This window comes from Carya illinoinensis, chromosome 6, assembly GCF_018687715.1.
Source record: "Carya illinoinensis cultivar Pawnee chromosome 6, C.illinoinensisPawnee_v1, whole genome shotgun sequence".
Classification (NCBI taxonomy): domain Eukaryota; kingdom Viridiplantae; phylum Streptophyta; class Magnoliopsida; order Fagales; family Juglandaceae; genus Carya; species Carya illinoinensis.
In genome coordinates this window covers 25,407,953-25,430,700 of record NC_056757.1, presented here as the reverse complement: position 1 = coordinate 25,430,700, position 22,748 = coordinate 25,407,953, and the positions used below count along the sequence as shown (strand labels likewise).

General features: G+C 34.7%; 1 protein-coding gene across 3 annotated transcripts; it reads left to right on the top strand.

Moving 5' to 3' along the window:
- Positions 1 to 10,268: 10,268 nt before the first annotated feature.
- Positions 10,269 to 22,239, top strand: LOC122313089 (probable alpha,alpha-trehalose-phosphate synthase [UDP-forming] 9). Of its 3 annotated transcripts, XM_043127817.1 has the most exons (5): positions 10,269 to 10,510; positions 10,817 to 10,878; positions 19,061 to 21,119; positions 21,212 to 21,485; positions 21,573 to 22,239. In XM_043127817.1, exons 3-5 carry the CDS (start codon positions 19,144 to 19,146, stop codon positions 21,894 to 21,896), a joined length of 2,574 nt encoding a protein of 857 aa, XP_042983751.1. In that variant the 5' UTR covers positions 10,269 to 10,510; positions 10,817 to 10,878; positions 19,061 to 19,143; the 3' UTR covers positions 21,897 to 22,239. The 3 variants fall into 3 exon arrangements, with proteins under 3 accessions (XP_042983751.1, XP_042983752.1, XP_042983750.1); XM_043127818.1 differs by lacking the exon at positions 10,817 to 10,878 and having other exon boundaries at positions 10,270 to 10,448; XM_043127816.1 differs by lacking the exon at positions 10,817 to 10,878 and having other exon boundaries at positions 10,270 to 10,510.
- Positions 22,240 to 22,748: the final 509 nt, after the last annotated feature.

Genomic DNA, 22,748 nt, shown 5'->3' with positions numbered 1-22,748 from the left:
GAATAAAGATTAGCGGATTACCCTAGAAAATGAAATGATCAAACCAGTTCATGTGATTGTAACACATCTCAGATTACTTGAAGGAAAATACACTAAAATTGTTCGCTTTGAGGGGAGTGCTTCCAGAGAAGAGAGGAAGAAGATGATGAAATTGAAAGAAAATAGGATTTTGATTTAAGTTTCTGCATGCCTTAACATGCTCGTCCTTCCACTGCAAATACTCTCCTTACTAACTAATGGGCCAGAGGCCGAGTTAATAAGTGTAAAATAAGGACAATTCAACAAACATAACAACAGAAAATGGGCCGTGGCCCAACTCGGATTAACTTAAAAATAAAATAAAATAAATGGCTAAATGTCTACACAACCACAAGACTGAACCAACCAAAACCCACAATGAACTTCGGCCCACCACTCTTCCTGTATAGAATTGTGACAGTTTTTTTCACTAAACCGATATTCTCATTTCTCTTTTAAATAAAAGGAATATGTTTTAATAATAAAAGCTGATTATTTTTGCCGCCTATAAAATGTCCCGAGGATGGTTACGATTTTTTTTTATTTAATAATTAAAAAAGTATTTTTTAATAACGTTATAAATTTTTTTTAAATGTTTTGAGTATAAAAAATTGATTAAAAAAAAAAAAAAAAAAGACCATTTAACTTTTATCAATGACATCTCTCGTGATACACGCTCAGTGTACTTAGCTCGATGGTTAACGTTAACACGTAACGCATTTTTACAGTAGTCTATATTCCTGACTTTTTTGTAAAGAGCAATGTTATATATAATCGTAAAATTATAAATATTATATAATTAATTTAAAAAAAGAGTGAGATTTATAATTAAAAAATTATTTTTTTTTCATATAGGTTCTATATTAATTTATTTTTTTTCAAAATGACTATACGCCGTTTGCACAATCACAACTAAAACTATTATTTATCTTTCTTAAAATGACCCTCCGGCTAGGGGATGACAAAGTCAACTTTCGTTTCCTTTTCCAATCCAATTAGGTCAGAAGAATACTTCTACTTGAAAAATTATTGTCATTAGATAAATTTGTAAATTATTTATATAATTTTCAAATGTGTAAGGTCTGTGTATTTTTTTTTTTTAAGTATGAATCCATATTTTAAAAAAATAAAATAAAATCCTTTTTATTCATTTTTTTTATAATGAATCTCAATTTTTTTTAAATAAATGAATGAGACTTGTATATTTTAAAATTATATTTAACATTATTATAATTTAACCCGAGTACATTTATTTTAAAATAATATTCATTGGCATTTGAATGGTGGACTTGGGATACGATCATAAGAGAGCAGATCTCATGTTTGTTTCCTCGGAGGCTTCTAATAATATTAATATTATTATCATTATTATTTTATACCAAATCCAAACTATGGTATCGAAATAAAGTATATATTATGTGATATATTATATTTATTTTATAATAATATTAATTTTACGAATTATCATATAAAGCAACTTTAATTTATATAAAATATTTTTGAAACAGTTATTTAAATCGTGGTTTCATGGAAGAATAGAGTGGTGTATCATGCTTTATAGCCGCCAAAAAAGTCTGATGATTCATGAATTGGTTGTTGCTTTTGCGCCGCCCACAGTCGCACTACATCCCCCAAAAAGATATATCTGTTTTTATTTTTTTTAATTATTATTATTATAATTACTTGCCATCCTCAAACCAACTATCATATTAGAATGAAAAATGTTAGGTCTTTCGAATAAATTCAGTCCCTCATAAATTATATAAAAATAAATTTATAAATTAACGTAATTTAATATAATATTTTAAATTATAAAATTATTTTTATTATAAAATAAATTGAATAAATTTCAATATTTTAAATTATAAAATTATTTTTATTATAAAATAAATTTAATAAATTTCATTAAAATACGTTAATTTATGAATTTATTTTTATATAATTTTTTTATTTATTTAAAAACTTTTAATATTTTTTTTTAAAAGATGATGCTACATGCACCATGCAATGTATTGATGTGCACTTCTGAGTTCTGTGTGTGTTTTTTCAAATATTAAAAAAATACACAAAAGTGTACACTGTGCACTGCATCGGTATCTGGCATTTTTTTTTTTTTTAAATTACACAAATGTAACTTTCTTCGGTATTATTATAATCTTAATTTATATCACTCATTTTGTTTTCTTGACTAATCACTACAATGCTATTTGACTTATTAAAAAAGTAAAATAATTGAAAAATATATATTTAAAATAAAATGACTCTTGAAAATATAAAAAGATAAAGATTAAAATTTTAAATTTATTTTATTCTTTTATATTTGTGTTTTAAACTTTTTAAAAATAAAATTAATAAGCCACGTTGAGAACTGCCATATTACAACTTATTGAGTATCATCCATAGACACAAAGATTAGGATAAAGAAAGTTATTAATTAAAAAAATGATATTAATAATCGTGAAATGTGTAAATATTATGTAATTTTTTAAAAAAAATAAGTAAACACAATATTATATGATAAAAAAATTATTTTTTAATAATAAATTTTACTCTTTTATAAAAAATGATTATACAATATTTATATATCTTATAATTATATCTAATATTACTGTTAATTAAAAGATAAAGAGCATATAAGTCTAAAAAGACATAATTCCATCAGGTATATTTATCCTCTTCTACGACAACTTGCCCAAAATATTAGAACAGTTTAATCAAGTGGGAGGGTTGGAACAGTTTCTTAAATGGAGTGGACAAAGGGATGGAGCAATCATTCGACCTTGACAAGCCTTCGGCCCCGACCCCCAACACATATACATATAGCCGACCAGTCAACTTTAATTAAAAACATTAAGTCGATGTGACAGATTAAGATATATTGGGATCCATATATGCTGCTATATTGGTCGTGTATATGATTGCAGGCAGGGCTCAATGCCGTCCCATCTTATTCATATTTTTTTGGACATTAAATGTCACTCTTTCCCGCTTAAAGTCTTGAAGTTATTATCAGAATTTGAAGAATTTTTTTCCCAGAATGATTGATCAACATTATCATTAATGGCTCCTAAAATTATAGTACATGAGATAGATTTTTTCCATCCAAATAGCTTTTTGAGTTGAAAATATTTGTCTTTTTAAAAATTGACCCGAAAAGAAAATATTTGGATCGTTTAAAGTGGTGGTTAATTTTCGACGCAATTGGGGTCGTCGAACGGTTATTCGAATAATTATTATAGTTTTTATGGGACAATTATAAGTTTTAAAGTCTGAATGTGAGCAATGTGCCAAAAATAAAAAAATTATTATAACACATTTTGAATTTTTTTCGTCAAATAATTCTAACGACGTAACGACAAAATAATAAAAAGTTTGGAGATGATTTAGAGAATTATAATTGCTTGAACCATGACTCTTAATTGTATTTAATTGTCCGAAGTTACTCTCAAAATTCTATTGATACCCTCTTGTTTACTTGGGTAAAGGAATATGGATAAAAGAAAAAAAAAATTCATGAACTTAATTATCTGATATGTTAATAGAAAAATGATAAACACCAATATAAAAAGATTTCATAACAATAATTCACAATATGAATAAAAGAAAAAAAAATCATGAACTTAAGTATCATTACTCATATTAATATGGATTTGTAACTGAGGCTACTACCAGTAAAAAAAGATTTCATAACAATAATTTATAAATTAATTTATTTCATGTTATATGTTAGATTTTTTTAATAATAAAAATAATTTTGTAATTTAACATATTATATAAAATTCAATATAAAAGTTTATTATTAATTTTTTAACAATAAATTACATTCTTTTTTAAAAAATACGCAATACTTATATAACACTTACATAACTTATAACCGTATCAAATATTAATAACGAATTAGTACATGTTTAGGATTGCAATGAGAAATATAGCTTATAACTTTAGAGTTTATAATTTATAACTTAAGTAATAAGTTCTACTATTAAAAAGTTATTTATTATTTTGTAACCAAATATTTAAAATACTTTTAATCATATTACATTTATTTGGAAACGAATTTAAAAAAATGTTTTCTAAGATAGAAATGACAATTATTTGAATTTTTAAAAATTATAATCATATTTCTAAAAGTTTGAAAGTTCTAATTATTTGAAATTTGTAGTATTTTTATCCATTGACAATTTTTTTTTTAATTTTGAATTACATTTTGCATTATTCAGAAACGTAGTTTTGAGAAAAAACATCAAATGATAATTTTTCACAAACATATTTTTTAATTTATTTGAGATAAAACATGCTTTAGTATATAACATCTAAACAATCTATTTTTTTTTATTAAAAAACTTTTAACCTATTTAAATACTTCGACTTAGCCTAATTTGTATTCATAAATTATTTCAATTCATATTATCTTTTTTCATATAATCATTACAATTTTTTTAAATTTGTATATAAAATAAAATAAGTAATTTAATTTTTTCAAATCTTAAAATAAAAATAATATTAAAAGAGTAATATTACATATAATCATAAAATATATAAATACTGTATAATCATTTTAAAAAAATAAAATTTATGATTAAAAAATTAATTTATTTTATATAAATTTTATATTTTTTTAAATAATTATACGATACTCAGGACTACCACTCTCATTTCTCTACGCGAGAACAAACAAATCTTAGACAGAACCTCCAACAGCGTGAAAGGTGCTTAGGTGCGTTTGGAACATACATTCCCATTAGGCATCGGGAGCGGTGGGTCCCAACTACCCCCCATTAAAGTCCTCCGGATAAGAACGATCCCTTTTTTTTTTTTGTTCTTTCTTTTTTTAACTTTCAAACGCGGCGATCAGATAAACCACCGGCCGGGCCCACACAAATAAATTTGTCTGATCGCGTGGTCTCCACGAGCCCTGACGATAATCATCATCATCATCATCGGGCGGGGGTCTGTGAGTGTGACGTGGATGGAGTAAGTGGGGCCCAAATGCAGTTGGGGCTTGGGGGCGTCGTGCGCTGAGTGTAACACGTCTTAAAAAACTGTCGGTACCCCGGGGGAAAGTCGTTGGGACGAGGAAAATGGTCAGGGACTGGGAGTAGTAGGGGTGTGCCTCTGCCCCCTTTTTACACACATACAGATCAGCCACGTGCCCCTACAATACTCGGATAATCTCGTAAAGAAACACCGCATACGACATGGATTTTTATTTTTTTTCTTAATATAATTATTCAAATTTCTTTACTTAGTCTAAATGTGTATAAAAATGAAAATAAGTTTTACTATGTTTATAAATTCCCAACTAATAAATACTGAATAACAATTTAGTTTATATTTTATTTCTCCTTTTGTTGTAGTTAAAAAAAAATAGGAAATTCAAATACTCATTTAAAAAAAAAAGAAATAAAAAAGTAATAACTGATGAAAATTAATTTGTATAAAATAATGGATCCAATTATTTTTTTAAAAAAACTATGTGAATATTATATTTGTCATTGATATATAAGTATAACAAATGATATTTAGTGAATATTATATATTCTTTTTTAAAGTCATAAAATAAATATGAAATTTATATAAAAGGATTATTTTTTTAATAATAAAATTTACTTTTTAAGTTTTAAGTCATGCCTGTATCCGTTGGGAGGAAAAGAGACTTTCCAGCGCCTCGCCAGCGCTTATCTAAAATTGACAGCTCAGCAACTTGCAGTGGTCGGGCAGCGGCGTCCTGTCTCTTTAACCAAACGCGTATCTTTAATAAATTTAAATAATAACCCATTTTTAATTTTTAATTTTTCTGTTTTTAACCCCAGCTGTCATTTATGCTAGCACATACACAGCTCATCATCGATTCCCACTCGCTGTTGACTACCTCCAACCCGTGGGTCAATTTTACCCCTCTTAAATTGTTCTTTTCCATCTTTTGCTCGACGACTTTGGCTATTATTATTCCTTTTCGACTTCCAAAGCAAAAGCCAAACAAAATAAGAAAGGCATATTTGATATTCCATTGGCATCCTCCTATTAAAAATTACCCTTCTCTCAAATTTTTTTTAAAAGAAATATAGTTAGAAAAAAATTTTTTTATTTGGTTAATCTTAAGGATAAAATTAACTGGGTCTAATCCATTAAAAACTTATTAATAAAGAAAGAGATAAAACTAAGAGATAAATTAATAAAAAAATGAAGTAAATAATAAATAAATCAAAAGAAGTTAATTCAGTTTTATAATATATGTTGCACTCAATCAACCTAAAGAAGAAAATAAATATCTATAAAATGAGAAAAACTCTACATATAAAGAGAACGCTCTCTATGATTTCTCTACCGCATATATTACTACATCACACATGGTAACTTCATAATATCTCTCTTAAGGGGTATTGTCTCAACCTCCTGAAATTTTAAATTTTTCTATTGTATTGAACAATTTGTGAGACCATGAAAATTTATAAAATACCAATCATAGAAGATTTTATCCCCAAACAATCTTTAAACATAAACTTTTATGCTGAACCACATAAATCTATGTTCTCACTTTATTTATTTATATTCGCGTACTTATTATTTATTTTATAAATGAACATGAAGAATATCATATTGGAGTCAGAATAATCATCGTAGGCTGAAAATAATTTTTTCCTCCCTTCCAGCCTATTATGCAAATTTTAGACATTAACAGTCAAACACCAGATTGTCAAATAATATGATAAATGTCATTTTCTAATGAGTAATGGTAGATATGATAATAGGATGCACAAGTCATGCACATTCATTTTAAAAGCAAGTAGAGTCTATTATTAAAAAATAATTTTTTTGTATGAATTTCAAATTCACCTATTTTTTTCAAAACAAGTACAAAATTTTCAAATCTTCTAACTGTAAATATAATTTCTCTTTGCTAATTCCATTATGTTGATTGTAAAGTGAGTTTTGAAAAGCCAAAATTAAGGAATGACAGATTCAATGAAGCCGACAAATCAATAAAAATTTGACATCGCTCTAGGGATAATATAAAAAAATTTAAATATATATGTGTGTATATACGCGCACAATGCATTCAATCATTTAATCGGATGTATAAGAGAGTTTTGAATTTATTAATTAAGTTCAATAAAAATATATTATGAATCGAAATAGTTTTAATATATATGTAATTCCCATATTTGATCTTAATTATCCACATTTGTTTGCTTCGTATAATTCGATCTATAAAGAAGATAAATACCATTAAGATACCAACACATGGCAATGGCAGCATTTATGCACATTAACAAATTTAATACAAAATATAGTTTATTTATCTGTTCCCCCAAAGAAAGTAAAGAACTAAGGATGAAAAATTTATTACATTTTTAGTTGTATCATATTTTTTTACAATAAATTTTAAAACAAAACTCATTTATCAAATACTCTAAATGATAAACAAGACTTTGAATTCTTTGGAATTGGTTCAAATTAATTTGAAATCAGCTCGAATCAGTCGATTGAAGTAATTCTATGAACAATTTAAAAAATGCCCTAAAATCGATTTGATTTATGATCGATTAAAATTGAATTAACCCAATTAACCTAAATCCTGAATCGATTTTAAAATACTTTCTAACTAAGGGATTTGAAGAGTATAAAATTTATTTTTAATTTTATTTTTATAAGATATGTATTCTACACCGACTTATAGATATAGTTATTTTAATATTAAATATTATAAAGTTTATGCATAAACATAAAGAACATATTTAAAAAATAACAATATCATGAAAAGTAATTCTATCATTCACTACACTATTGAGTTATTATTGTTTGATGAAATGTAGTTAGCATCATTATGACTATATAAGATTTACATGAAACGATTAAATCCTTTATAAAAGATTACAATTTGCAATATTGGAGGTACTATTATCGTTGCCATTGATGTGACACAACAATTACTTATATAGTAAAAAAGTACATAACCCTAGTAATATTTTTATGATATAGTAAAAAAGTACATAACCATAGTAATATTTTTATGGAAAATGCTAAGCACACCACTCCCAGCTCACACTTGGAGTCACCACTACAAAATATATATATATATGATATTAAGAAAATATTTTTAATGATATTGTAAATTTTATAAAATATTTAATAGTATTAAAAAATATATGTAAAAAAAAAACCCCACTTTTATACTGAGCTATAATCTTATGTGAATAAACTAGTTGATTTATAAGATACACTGATGCCTTTTTTCATGTATTTAGATAAGAGAAATACTTTTTGCAGTCGGGAAATGCAGTCGGCGTGCAGTCGTGGAGAAAAAAGTGAATTAATACGAGACCTATATGAAAAAAAAATTATTTTTATAACTTTTTTTTATTCATGTAGGTCTTCCTGAATATAAAATAATTTTTTTATAATTTTTTTTTATTCATTCCGTACAGTCGACTGCACACCGACTGTATCTAGCAAAGCCCGATGGATAAAGATACACTCATTTGCACTAGCAGCTGATGGCTATGTTGAAAATATAGAAAATAATTTTTACAGTTTTAAAGTATGCAAGTTCTACATATTCATTTAAAAAAAATAGATAAATATGAAACTTACATGAAAATTAATTTTTATCTAATTTTTTAATAGTGAATTTTATTCCTTTTTAAAGAGATGAAATACTTAAAAGGTCTCCATTGTATTTGGTTAATCTCTTTTTGAAAAAGAATCTCAACTTCAAAGCAACTTCCAATCTAAAGAAAATTATTCTAGCTTTTCATTAAAGAAAAATTCTATTCATAAGTCCATACACTACATACCAACCATTTTTTTAATTTTTTTTCTTTTACCAAATGTTTGATATATGAATAATGAATAAAAAAATTAAATTAGTTAAAAAAATTCAAAAAACATTTTAAAAAATAAAAAATGTAAGGTGTGTGGAGTTTATGAGTAACAAAACTCTTCATTAAATTATTTACTTAAATTTGTAATGGGTAATGATTTATATAGTTATAGGGTGTGCAATGCACAGCCCATTTGAAAAAATAGGGACACATTTCGATTCCATATGAAAACTTACTTTTTAATTATGGATTTTATTATTTTTTAAATGGAATTCGCGAACTTATTGATCCTAAAATTGTATTTAGCATTATTTTTTAATAAAAAATAAAAATAAAAATTATCCTTGAGAAATTACGTTAAATTAACTTTTTAATTCTGTCTATTCATTTCTATAAACTCCAATACAAAACATTTTAAGAGAGATTTACTTAAAATTTTCTATCTACTTTAAAAAGATCCGGCAAGCAACATATCTACTTAAAAAAATATATATATCTTAAACATTCTCAAGATTTTTCTTAACCTATCAAATTCTCATCTTTGAATAAGAAGAGATTCCTTAAAAGAATAATAATATTAAAAATTACATTATTGTTAATTATTATCTCTCTTGTAATGCAATATTCTTTAATAATTTTGAAACTTTTAGCTTTATTTTAGAACAATAAGGACTATTAAATAAAAAAAAAGTACAATTTTAGCTTTATTTATAATAAAAAAAATAAATAAAAATACAATAATGGAGGATATTGTTATTTATATACTACGAGAGCCTGTCACCATTTAAAAATTAATTGATATTTGGTTAACGTCCATTTGTATATAGAAATAATTTTACCTCATCTCATTATTATAATTTTTTTAATTTTTACATAAAATATAATAAATAATTTAAAATTTTCAAATTTTAAAATAATAATAATATTAAAAAATATTCTAACAATATTTTATTTAAATTTTATTTAAAATCATTTCATCTCATCTTATTATCTAAACTATGTCTAACTCTAGCTCAACTAGCCTTCTTTTTAGCATCACCAATCTTTTCATTTTCTTTATTTTATTGTTTGAATTAAATTTTATTTTATTTATTATTAATATTAGATATAGTTTTAATTATAAGAATCTCACATATTTAAAAAAAAATTAGAATCAATTATTAAAAAATATAAATTTAATTTAATTTTAAGATTTTATCCACTTTTCTAAAAAAATATTCTATCAAACTTATCTACAGATATCATTTATCTTTTATTAAAGGAAATATACTAGCACGCTTTTTTCCTCCTCATTTTCTTAGTATTATCATTAATTTATGGTCATTATGGTCATTTCATTACTGCAGAGTTGAAAAATGGGAAACGCAAGCCGAGGCGAGTCCCGAAGCCAGGAGTTGAAAAGCCGAAACTGGCTGGGGCTGCCACTGGGGCGGGTTAAGCTTATCCGAGATATATTTATTTATATTTACATTTATATATAGGAAATTATTCGAGCAATCCAAAACGCATTCTCCGGCTTCTCTTCTTTTTTCTCTCCGAGCACACTTTCATACTTCTCCGATAAATATTGCCGCGCAACCCGTCTCCGACCGCCGGTTACTTGAGGTTGGGGTTTTTTGGACCTTTCAAGCTCTGCGTGTCTTCTATTCTGCTTTGCGGTTGACTTGGTATGGGTTTTGTTTTGTTGAATTTCATAAACGCCTCGTTCGCTTGCCGAGAAAAGTGTTGGAAAAAAAAAAAAACGAAAATATCGTAATAAATCTGCGTTTTTCTTTAATCTCCGGTGTTTCGTCGGAGAGTATAAAGGAGATTAAGGAGTCTTTTACTTCGTTTTGTTCTCCTGGAACCTGACGGGACGTGTTAGAGCCATTATCTACGATTTCAAAAATCTTACTCGTGTTTTTGCATAATACATATACATATCTGTTTGGATTCTTGGTGTTATGTATATATAATTTGGGCAGTTTTGGCAGGAATTTATTGGTAAGGCGTCACTAAGACTTGAAAATTCCACATCGTTTTGAATTTGTTTCTGGTAAGATGTTTGGGTTTTTAATGACATATTATTTATTTATTTTTTATTTTTATTTTTTGGGGGGGGGGGGTGTTTCGCTAGTACGTTGAGATCTAGAATGTTTTTTTCGGGGTGAAAGAGCTCGGAACTGTGATATTTCTGCCTGGCTTATTGATCATGACTACTATTTTGGTATACGAACTAATCACTATTTTGGAGGGGCCCTCAATTTTGAGGGAAAATACTTTCTGGGGAAATTATACTTCACAGAGATAAACAAAGTTTTGGAGGTTTTGTCCTTACCTGACAAAAGACTTGATTTGTGCAAGATCCAAAATCAGATATCCATTGATGCCATAAATAATTTTCCCTGAAAATACTTCCAGGAAAACTTTGCATGACAAAAGTTGACTTCTGGTGTGGATGTATTGCTATTACCTGCTCAATTCAAAGTTAGACATCCTTAAATTTAAATGCAGCCATAAACAGTTTTCAAAGATTTTCATGAATGTAACTTGAGCGTTGGAAGATTCTTTACCCTTACATGGATTGTTTCCTTTCATGGTGCAGAGGAAGTGCAGAGTTGAAAATTTAGGTTTATTTATGGCAGGTGGGAGCTTAAAATAGTTATAAAATGTCCTAGAATATACTCAAGACTTTTTGTCTAAGTATGACATATATGTGCTTTGGCGGGGATGATTTTTGTTTGATAACAGAAAAATGAATTTCTCGAGTTTTAATTCGTGTACAATCATGTAACATATTGTAGATTCCGATGCTTCAGACCAAAGTAAATGTAGTAGTAGTTTAAATTGGAACTTCATATTTGTGCCTCTTTTTTCACAGATTTTCTTCTGCTCATTTTGGGCTAGGGTGGAGACCCATAATACCCAAGCTTCCTCAGTGCAATCCATAAGTCCAGCCCTTAATACAATATAGCAATCTATAGTTAATAAGACAGTTTATTTATTTATTTATTTATTTTTATATGTACTGCATGTTGTGATTAAGTTCTGTACTTGAAGTAAGTTATCCCAACTTGGAATCATCTTTATATCTCTTTTATGTTAACATAACTATTGTATTTTGGTTATCATATGGCTGAGTACTAACCTGTTAGCCTAAAACTTATGCCGTCAAGATCAGCCTGCCCAACCCAGTTTTACAATCTAGCCAAAGCTCAGCCCTTCCAACCTCAGCCTTGTGTCACCACCTAGGGTTTTTTAGAGAATTTGCCAACCTTCTAGAAGCCTCCAAGTCCTTTGTAATCTTGTGGAATTGTGTGGAGTCATCTAGAAGGGGCGTTATAGACAATTCTAGAGTAGGAATCTAGAAAGTTCTTTACCCTTGGATTGATGACAAGTGTCACAATCCTAACCATTCTTTGTACCAAGAGTTCCCTATAAATAGAGGGGCTCTCATTTGTGTAAATCACCAAGCAATAAGAGAAACAAGTTCTCTAGAGCATCTCTCTCTATCTTCTCTCTCTAGTTTGTTCTCTATTGTCTTGAGTCCTTTAGAAGGCTTACTTAGGAGCTTTGTGGGAGAGAAAGCCTCCTAAGGCCGCACGGGTCGAGTGAATAAATTCTAAGTCCATGACAGTTGGTATCAGAGCCAACCAAGTTAGGATGGCGGATCCAAGTGAGATCACCATGGAGGTCCAGGAGACAAGAAAGAGCAAGAGGTCGAAGGACTCAAGCTCATCTATGGAGTCTCGTCTCGATGGGATCGAGAGGGCCATGGCCAAGATATTGGCTAAGATCGAGGAATGGGATCAGTCTCACAGGGAGGTGAGCACCCTCGACAACACGGTGACCAGGATGGAGGTGGCGGTAGCGGATGTCAGGGACCGACTTGACATCGTGGAGCAAGGTATGGAGGAGCTAGGATTGGAGGGACAATCCGAATCGCTCAAGGAGTCCATTCTAAGCACCATCCACCCTACCATCGAAGCACAACGTGTTGAGAACGTTGCTTTCCAAGACCGGGTCTTGGGGGAGCTAACAAAACTCCAAGGACAAATGGAGGAATACCGCGTCGGTCTGGAGGAGACCAAGGCGGATTGGGCTATATGCAAGCGTGCAGTGGCCAATGGGGGCGTCGTCGGAGCTGGGATGATGGCGACACCAAGGGTGGATACCCCCAAACCAAAAGAGTTCGATGGCAAGCGGGATGCCAAAGAACTTGACAACTACATGTGGCACATGGAGCGCTACTTTGAAGCTTTGAACATGCAAGACGAGCGTGTCAAGGTACGTACTGCTTCCCTCTATCTTACTAATCTTGCTGGTACTTGGTGGCGTCGTAAGCATAGTGAGATAGAGAAGGGTACTTGCTCCATTGATTCTTGGGAAGAGTTCAAGCGTGAACTCAAGAGGCAATTCTATCCCGAGAATGTGGCAATTCATGCGCGGAAGAGAATGAAGGAGTTGAAGCACACTTCTTCTATCCGCAACTATGTTGAGGAATTTTCTGCCCTCATGCTTCAAATTACAAACATGAGTGAAGAAGATCTCCTCTTCAACTTCATCGATGGTCTCAAATCTTGGGTGGCTCAAGAACTCAAGCGTCATGGAGTCAACGACATCTCCACCGCCCTGACCGTGGCAGAGACCTTAGAAGAATTTGAGTACCATAAGAGTGACAACTCTTCAAAACCCAAGTCTTCGAAGGACAATCACACTAAGGGTGGGGGAGCGAAGGGGTTCAAGCCGCCACAATACAAAGACCGTGGAGACAAGCCTTCAACATCAAAGGAGGGCAAGAAGGACTACTCAAAGGACAAGAAGCCAAAGGATGCTTGCTTCCTTTGTAACGGCCCACATTGGGCTAGAGATTGTCCCAAGCGGAAGGCCCTCAACGCTATGTTGGAGGAGAAGGAAGTTCAAGAGAAGTCGCACCTGGGGTGTCTACAACTTCTCAACTCCCTAAAGGCAAGCACAAAGCCAACCACCAAGGATGGGTCTTTGATGTTTGTAGAAGTGTTAGTTAATGGGAAGAAGAGTCACGCCATGGTCGACTCAGGAGCTTCTCATAACGTCATTAAGAAGGAAGAGGCCACACGGCTAGGGATTCCTCTTAAGAAGGGTCAAGGATGGCTGAAGACTGTGAATTCTGAAGCCAAACCCCTTGATGGCGTAGCTCACGGGGTGGAGCTACAACTTGGCACGTGGAAAGGAACGGTGGATTTCTCGGTCGCTCCTATGGATGATTTCGACATCGTGTTGGGGATGGAATTCTTGAGACAGTTCAATGTAGTGTCTCTTCCCCACTATAACTCGGTATGCATCTTGGAAGGGGGTCCATGCATGATACCCACCGTGTCCAAGCCAAACACCACCCAACTTCTATCCGCCATGCAATTCAAGAAAGGATGGAAGAAGGGAGAGGTGTCTTACTTGGCCTCCATGGAGGAGGATGAAGTGAAGAGTTCCTCCCCTCCACCCAAGGAGATCCAAAGGGTCCTCAGGGACTATGAGGACGTCATGCCTCCCGAGTTGCCCAAGCAACTACCACTTAGGAGAGAGGTGGATCATCAGATCGAGATGGAACCCGGCGCCAAACCACCCGCCAAAGCCCCTTATCGCATGTCACCTCCAGAACTTGAAGAACTAAGGAGGCAACTAAAGGAGCTACTTGATGCCGGATTCATCCAACCCTCAAAGGCACCATACGGGGCACCTGTGTTGTTCCAAAGGAAACATGATGGGTCGTTGCGGCTGTGCATCGACTACCGAGCTCTAAACAAGGTAACCATCAAAAACAAGTACCCTATTCCTTTGATTGCTGATTTATTTGATCAACTAGGCCATGCAAAGTACTTCTCCAAGCTTGATCTAAGATCGGGATATTATCAAGTAAGAATTGCGGAAGGAGATGAAGCCAAAACAACTTGTGTAACTCGCTATGGGGCATACGAGTTCCTAGTGATGCCCTTCGGCCTCACAAATGCTCCAGCTACCTTCTGCACGCTCATGAACAAGATCTTTCATCCCTATCTTGATCAGTTCGTGGTAGTCTATCTAGATGATATTGTCATCTATAGTTCTACCCTTGAAGAACATGTGGAGCATCTAAGGGTTGTTTTCCGTGTCTTAAGGGAAAACCAACTCTATGTCAAGAAGGAGAAGTGCTCATTCGCTCTAAACGAAGTCCATTTCCTTGGCCACAAAATCCAAGGTGGAAAACTCAGCATGGAGGAGGGAAAAATTGAGGCAATCAAGAAGTGGGAGCCTCCCACTAAGGTTACCGAGCTCCGATCCTTCCTTGGGCTTGTCAACTATTACAGGAGATTTATAAAGGGATACTCCACAAGAGCATCCCCCCTCACCGACTTGCTCAAGAAGAACAGGGCCTGGGAGTGGTCATCAAGGTGTCAGGAAGCTTTTGACGATCTGAAGACAGCCATCACGGAGAAACCGGTCATGGCCTTACCAGATTGTACCAAGCCCTTTGAGGTACAATCCGATGCATCAGACTTTGCCATAGGGGGAGTTCTCATGCAAGAGGGACATCCCATTGCATATGAGAGTCGCAAACTCAATGAGACTGAAAGGAGATACACCGTGCAAGAGAAGGAGATGACGGCCATCATCCATTGCCTCAGAGTTTGGCGACACTATCTGCTTGGCTCCCATTTTGTGGTCAAGACAGACAACATTGCCACTAGTTACTTCCAGAGTCAGAAGAAACTAAGTCCAAAGCAAGCTAGATGGCAAGACTTCTTGGCAGAATTTGATTTTGTCTTGGAGTACAAACCCGGGAAGGCCAACCTTGTTGCTGATGCATTGAGTAGGAAGGGTGAACTTGCTGCTATCACTCAAGCTCAAGGGGAGCTACTCGATGTGATCCGTGAAGGCATGGAGCATGATCCCTTAGCCAAGAACCTGGTGAGCATGGCTAAGGAAGGGAAGACTAAGAGATTCTGGGTAGAAGACGGTCTTCTCTACACCATCAGGCGGAGAATCTCTGTTCCAAAGTGGGGAAACCTACGGAGGAACCTTATCAAGGAATGCCATGATTCCTTGTGGGCTGGACATCCGGGCCAACGACGTACTCGAGCTTTGCTGGAAGCTTCATACTATTGGCCTCAACTGAGAGACGAGGTGGAACTCTTCGTGAAGACCTGTCTTGTGTGTCAACAAGATAAGGGGGAGAATCAGAGTCCTGCAGGATTGCTAGAACCACTACCCATTCCTTCACATCCATGGGAGAGTGTGAGCATGGATTTCATAGTGGCTCTACCTAAATCCGAGGGTTGCGGTACCCTCATTGTGGTGGTAGATCGATTCTCCAAGTATGCCACCTTCATCGCGGCTCCTAAAGATTGCTCAGCTAAAGAAACTGCAAAATTATTCTTCAAGCATGTGGTGAAGTATTGGGGCTTACCACGGAGCATCATCAGTGATCGAGACCCTCGCTTCACAGGAAAGTTCTGGTCAGGACTATTCAAGCTTATGGGGTCTGCCCTACATTTCTCTACCAGCTTTCACCCTCAGACAGATGGGCAAACTGAAAGGGTGAATGCCTTGTTAGAGTTATACTTGAGGCACTTTGTTAGTGCCAACCAATCCGATTGGGCCAAGTTATTGGATGTCGCTCAATTCTCCTACAATTTACAAAGAAGCGAGTCCACAAACAAGAGCCCATTTGAGATTGTAATGGGACAACAGCCACTTACTCCCCAGTCATTGGAGACAAGCTACGCGGGGAATTGTCCGACAGCCTTCAAGGTTGCTAAATCTTGGAACGAGCAATTGGATGTGACCCGTTCCTACTTAGACAAAGCAACCAAGAAGATGAAGAAGTGGGCTGATCAGAAGAGGAGGCACGCAGAGTATCGTATAGGCGACTTGGTGTTAGTAAAGATCTTGTCGAGCCAACACAAGTTCACAAGAAAGCTACACAAGGGGCTTGTACGACGTTACGAGGGACCATTCCCAATCATCAAGAAAGTAGGGAAGGTCTCCTACAAGCTGGACTTACCCTCCAAGTTCAAACTTCATCCAGTCTTCCATGTCAGCTGCTTGAAGCCTTACCATGGTGATGAAGAAGAGCCAACACGGGGAGAGTCTAAGCGTGCACCTTTGGGCATAACTACCACTTTCGACAAAGAAGTAGAAGAAATCTTGGCGGACCGTGTCATCAGGCGAAAGAGTCATATGCCACGCCAAGAATACTTGATCAAGTGGAAGGGATTGCCCGAGAGCGAGACAACTTGGGAACCAAAGGAGACGTTGTGGCAATTTGAAGATCACATCCGAAGGTTCCATGAGGACACCGCGTCGAGGACGTCGCGAAGCTTGGTGGGGGAGAATGTCACCACCTAGGGTTTTTTAGAGAATTTGCCAACCTTCTAGAAGCCTCCAAGTCCTTTGTAATCTTGTGGAATTGTGTGGAGTCATCTAGAAGGGGCGTTATAGACAATTCTAGAGTAGGAATCTAGAAAGTTCTTTACCCTTGGATTGATGACAAGTGTCACAATCCTAACCATTCTTTGTACCAAGAGTTCCCTATAAATAGAGGGGCTCTCATTTGTGTAAATCACCAAGCAATAAGAGAAACAAGTTCTCTAGAGCATCTCTCTCTATCTTCTCTCTCTAGTTTGTTCTCTATTGTCTTGAGTCCTTTAGAAGGCTTACTTAGGAGCTTTGTGGGAGAGAAAGCCTCCTAAGGCCGCACGGGTCGAGTGAAGAAATTCTAAGTCCGTGACACTTGGGCCGAATTGTAGAGGCTGTATGTCAAGTTGGATTGGATAAAGGCTTAGTGTTTGGAAAGGTTGGGCTGAGCCTTGGTTTGGCCGCCAACACAGATCAGCTTGCCCTAGGTTCAGCCCTACCAATAAATTTGATATTTTACCGGTAGTTTAAAAAAGCGTCTATATGATAGAAGTCAAATAAATTAATGAGTTCATTAGGAGCCCACAGTACATTTGGTCCACAAGCCCATCTGATCACTTATCCCCACTTCTTGAACTTGAAACACTTCTTTTCCCTCCTGTTTTTGAGGTTATATTGTTTACATCTTGATAAATTCTTAGGCAAGACTAAAATCTAATTAATTGATTGCAAAGAGGGATCCCATTTCTAAAGCTGGTGAATTTTATGAATATCGAAATCACAGTTAAGGAGATCACCTAAGAGAATACAGATTGGTGTATCACCATGTTATGATGTTAATATGTCACTTAGTTGGTTGATTGTAATTGATTTTAATGGCATGTTTTTTCATGTCTTCCTCGTATCGCTAAACTAGCACGCATAGGCGATGCTCTTGTATATGTCTCATATACTCGGGCCTTTGTCTATTTCATGCTCGATAAAATATTGTTTATCAATAAAAAAAAATGTCACTTAGTCTATTAAAACACTTTATATGTTGGCTGGTCTCTCATAGATTGGTTTTGGATGCCCAGATAGATTATGTGGTCTGTGGGGAGGAATATGTTTAATTCTTTTCCCTCTGCAGTGGAAGCCAGTTGAAAGAGCTAGAAGCTTCTTTTATCATCACAAGGAATATCTGATTACCATTTTTTAGCTCTAGCACAAATATGAAAGTTATGGCTGACAATCAATGGTTAGGATCCTCTCGATTTAGGGGTCTTTGACTTCAGTTTTAAGAAGATTATTCAGGCGTCGTGGGCCTGTGGCTTCTAATTTTGGTTTTCTGAAAATTTCTGCTGGACTCACATTCATTATTGGTTAAGCAAATTGCATAATACTGTATTTTATTTGAAAGGTTTTTCAACTTCTGGTGGAAAGTTCATATATTTTTCAACACCTTTTCCCAGCTAACTAATTTTCCCTGCTTTTGAAGCTAAATGGAAATTCTCTGTGTTATTCCACCATTATCCTTTGAGCAACTAAAGTGCCTCTGTTTTTATGGTTTTTTTTTTAAGTAATTTTCAGTTGTACATTAGTCAATGATGCTTTTGTTATAGCTGGTATTGAACAGAGAGCTTGTTTGAAATGCCCTGACATATGATTGAGGAAGCTTGGGTTTTGGACTTGTTTGTGGAATTATGAAAAATGTCTGTAGGGAATGACCTACCTGATCCTACATTTGAGCAATCAGAGAACATTCTATTATATATATATATATATTTATGCTGGCTGATCTATTTGTATGAATATGTTTTTATGTGGATTTTGGAGCTCTATTGTCAACAACATAATGATGTGGGTAATCCATTTTATTTCTCTAGGTTTTTGGATAGCTCAGCCAGAAAAGATTCTGTTTGGAAGTGTTCCTCTATGATTAGGTGGAAATAATTCTCACTTGTCATTAATGGCATTAAGATCAGGTGCCAATTTCTTAGACTTGGCCTATGGAGACCTATTGGATGTTCCTCATACTCCCAGAATGCTTCCACGGGTCATGACTGCTCCAGGAATCATCTCTGACTTGGATGGTTATGGCAGTAATGATGGGAATTCTGATGTTTTTTGTGAGAGGAAAATTGTAGTGGCAAATATGCTACCTTTGCATGCCAAAAGGGATACAGAAAATAATAAATGGTGCTTCAGTTTGGATGAGGATTCAATTCTATTACAGTTAAAGGATGGTTTCTCTTCTGAAACAGAGGTACTTTATGTGGGTTCTCTTAAGGTTGAAATAGATGCTAATGAACAAGAAGAGGTTGCACAAAAACTACTGGAGGACTTCAATTGTGTGCCTACTTTTCTACCCCATGACCTGCAGAATAAGTTTTATCTTGGGTTCTGTAAACAGCAACTTTGGCCTCTTTTTCATTATATGTTACCTATGTGCCCAGACCATGGTGATCGTTTTAATCGCTTGCTTTGGCAGGCCTATGTTTCTGCAAACAAGATATTTGCAGACAAGGTCATGGAAATAATTAATCCTGAGGACGATTCTGTTTGGGTTCATGATTATCATTTAATGGTTTTTCCAACATTTTTGAGAAAGCGATATAATCGAGTCAAGCTTGGTTTCTTTCTTCACAGCCCCTTTCCATCATCAGAGATATACCGAACTTTCCCCGTTCGGGATGAAATTTTGAGGGGACTGCTAAATTGTGATTTAATTGGTTTCCATACATTTGATTATGCACGTCACTTCCTCTCATGCTGCAGTCGAATGTTGGGTCTGGATTATGAATCAAAGCGAGGACACATTGGGCTTGATTACTTTGGCCGCATGGTTTATATTAAAATTCTTCCTGTAGGTGTTCATATGGGTCGACTTGAATCTGTGCTGAATCTTCCCTCGACTTCTGCCAAAATTGAAGAAATTCAAGAACAGTTTAAAGGGAAAAAGGTGATTCTTGGTATTGATGACATGGATATATTTAAAGGTATTAGTCTTAAACTTCTAGCTGTGGAACAGCTATTGCAGCAGCATCCAGAGCTGGAGGGAAAGATTGTTCTGGTTCAAATAGTGAACCCTGCAAGGGGCTTGGGCAAAGATGTCGAGGAAGCAAAGAGAGAAACCTATTTAATTGCCGAAAGGATTAATAAGGATTATGGTTCACCTAATTATGAACCAGTGATTCTAATCGATCGTCCTGTTCCACGTTTTGAGAAGTCTGCCTATTATGCGGTAGCAGAATGTTGTATAGTTAGTGCTGTGAGGGATGGCATGAACTTGGTGCCTTACAAGTATATTGTATGCAGACAGGGCACTCCATATATGGATGAAGCTATGGGTATAAAATCTGATTCTCCTCGAACAAGCATGCTTGTTGTGTCTGAGTTCATTGGCTGCTCGCCTTCTTTAAGTGGAGCAATCAGGGTTAACCCCTGGGACATTGATGCTGTGGCTGATGCCTTGGAATCAGCCATCACCTTGCGTGATACTGAGAAGCAGTTGCGACATGAGAAACACTATCGGTATGTCAGCTCTCATGATGTAGCTTATTGGGCTCGCAGCTTTATGCAGGACTTAGACAGAGCATGCCAGGATCATTACAGTAAACGATGCTGGAAGATGGGCTTGGGTCTGGGATTTAGAGTTGTTTCTCTCTCTCCTGGATTTAAGAAGTTGTCCATTGACCACATTGTCTCAGCATATAAAAGGACTAACAGAAGAGCAATATTTCTGGACTATGATGGTACTGTTGTTCCACAAACTTCTATTATTAAAACTCCCAGCCCTGAAGTCATATCTGTTCTGAATGTTCTGTGCAATGATCCCAAGAACACTGTATTTATTGTTAGCGGGAGAGGGCGGAGTCCTCTGAGTGAGTGGTTTGCTCCGTGTGAGATGCTGGGAATAGCAGCCGAACATGGGTACTTCTTGAGGTACGCTAAGTTAGCTGGTTTGGGCAACCAGTTGGCCTCTTGAAGTTCTTTTCCAGAGAAACTGAGATTCTTTTGCTCTTTTCTTCTTGCAGGTCAAATCGATCCTCTGAGTGGGAAACAAGTCCAGTTGGTGCTGATCTTGATTGGAAAAATATTGTGGAACCTGTGATGAGATTGTATACAGAGGCAACTGATGGCTCCAACATAGATAATAAAGAAAGTGCTTTGGTATGGCACCATCAGGATGCTGACCCTGACTTTGGATCTTGCCAAGCAAAGGAGTTGTTGGATCATCTGGAAAGTGTACTTTCTAATGAACCCGCAGTTGTTCACAGGGGCCAGCATATTGTTGAAGTTAAGCCACAGGTATGATTGTTCCCTGCCCCTTTTGTTGTTTCTCTTGTCCATCAATTGGGAGCGAAATTTCTGATTAATGTCACATTTCATGCTCAGGGAGTCAGCAAGGGGTTGGTTGCCGAAAAGGTTCTTTTGAGAATGGTCAATGTTGGGGCTCCACCGGATTTTGTGATGTGCATTGGAGATGATAGATCCGATGAAGATATGTTCGAGCGCATATTAAGCACAGTTTCTAGTCCATCCTTGCCTGCAGCCCCAGAGATCTTCGCTTGCACTGTTGGTCGAAAACCAAGCAAGGCAAAGTATTACCTCGAGGATACTGCTGATGTTGTGAAATTGCTTCAAGGGCTAGCTACTGCTTCAAGTCCGAAGCCTAGGCATATTGCCCATATCCAGGTTTCTTTTGAGAGTGTTGTTTGAATTGCAACCGAGTGACTGGCACAGATGTGGGAGCTCCATTTACACACAAACCAGTGTTTTGCTCTGATGGATCTCTTTCATGAATCGGGAGAAAAGATTTGGTTATAACCTTCCCAAATCTGACACAATTGTGGGACATTGCAGGTTTGCAGTTCTTACATTCGAACCTTTTTTCAATTTAGTAGAAGTTGATTTTGGTGGGATTGTCAGAGGATCATAGAGAATTTGAAAAGTAATCTGTTGTTGTTGTCTATAATGGCTGTTTCTATTTAATAGGGCACCATTACAATGTATAGGTACACTACTTTTTGACACAATACATAACGCCAGTTTGATCTGATTACCCGGTACTCCTTTCTAACTTCTAAATTCGATACTATAATTATTTCCTGATTATAGGTGACACTGAATTAGTAATGCTTTTGTAAATGGTAATGCTTTCAGATTTGTGAGTCTGATCAGTTTTGATATTTGTGGAAAAGATGGTCGGTAATTTATTTCCTGATTAGTTTTGGAGAAAATGGATCTTGTGCAGAAGCGGCAGGAAAATAACACTGGAAGAATGTATTTACTCGCCCTTAATTCCATGTCCTAAATAGTTTCTTCAACATATTCCTTTCATATCAATGACTTAAGCCTGCTATTAGAGTTGCATTTCTATCTCTAGAGCATTGGCAATGGTCTAGTAATTGCCAAGTCCAAAGTTTAGCTAGAATCTCCCATTTTGGCCATAGCATCAAGTTTTAACTAGATGAGACCACATTGGATTAGCCATCTTAAAGGTAAAATAATAATATAATATTATATATTTTAATAAAATTTGAATTTTTTTTTTTATATTTTACAAATACA

What these genes read in the sequence shown, in the direction of transcription:
- LOC122313089 (XM_043127817.1), top strand. Translation starts at nt 19,144, where the DNA reads ATGGCATTAAGATCAGGTGCCAATTTCTTAGACTTGGCCTATGGAGAC. An exon ending in GAACATGGGTACTTCTTGAG is followed by an intron (nt 21,120 to 21,211) that starts GTACGCTAAGTT and finishes TTCTTCTTGCAG; the next exon opens with GTCAAATCGATCCTCTGAGT. An exon ending in TTGTTGAAGTTAAGCCACAG is followed by an intron (nt 21,486 to 21,572) that starts GTATGATTGTTC and finishes TTTCATGCTCAG; the next exon opens with GGAGTCAGCAAGGGGTTGGT.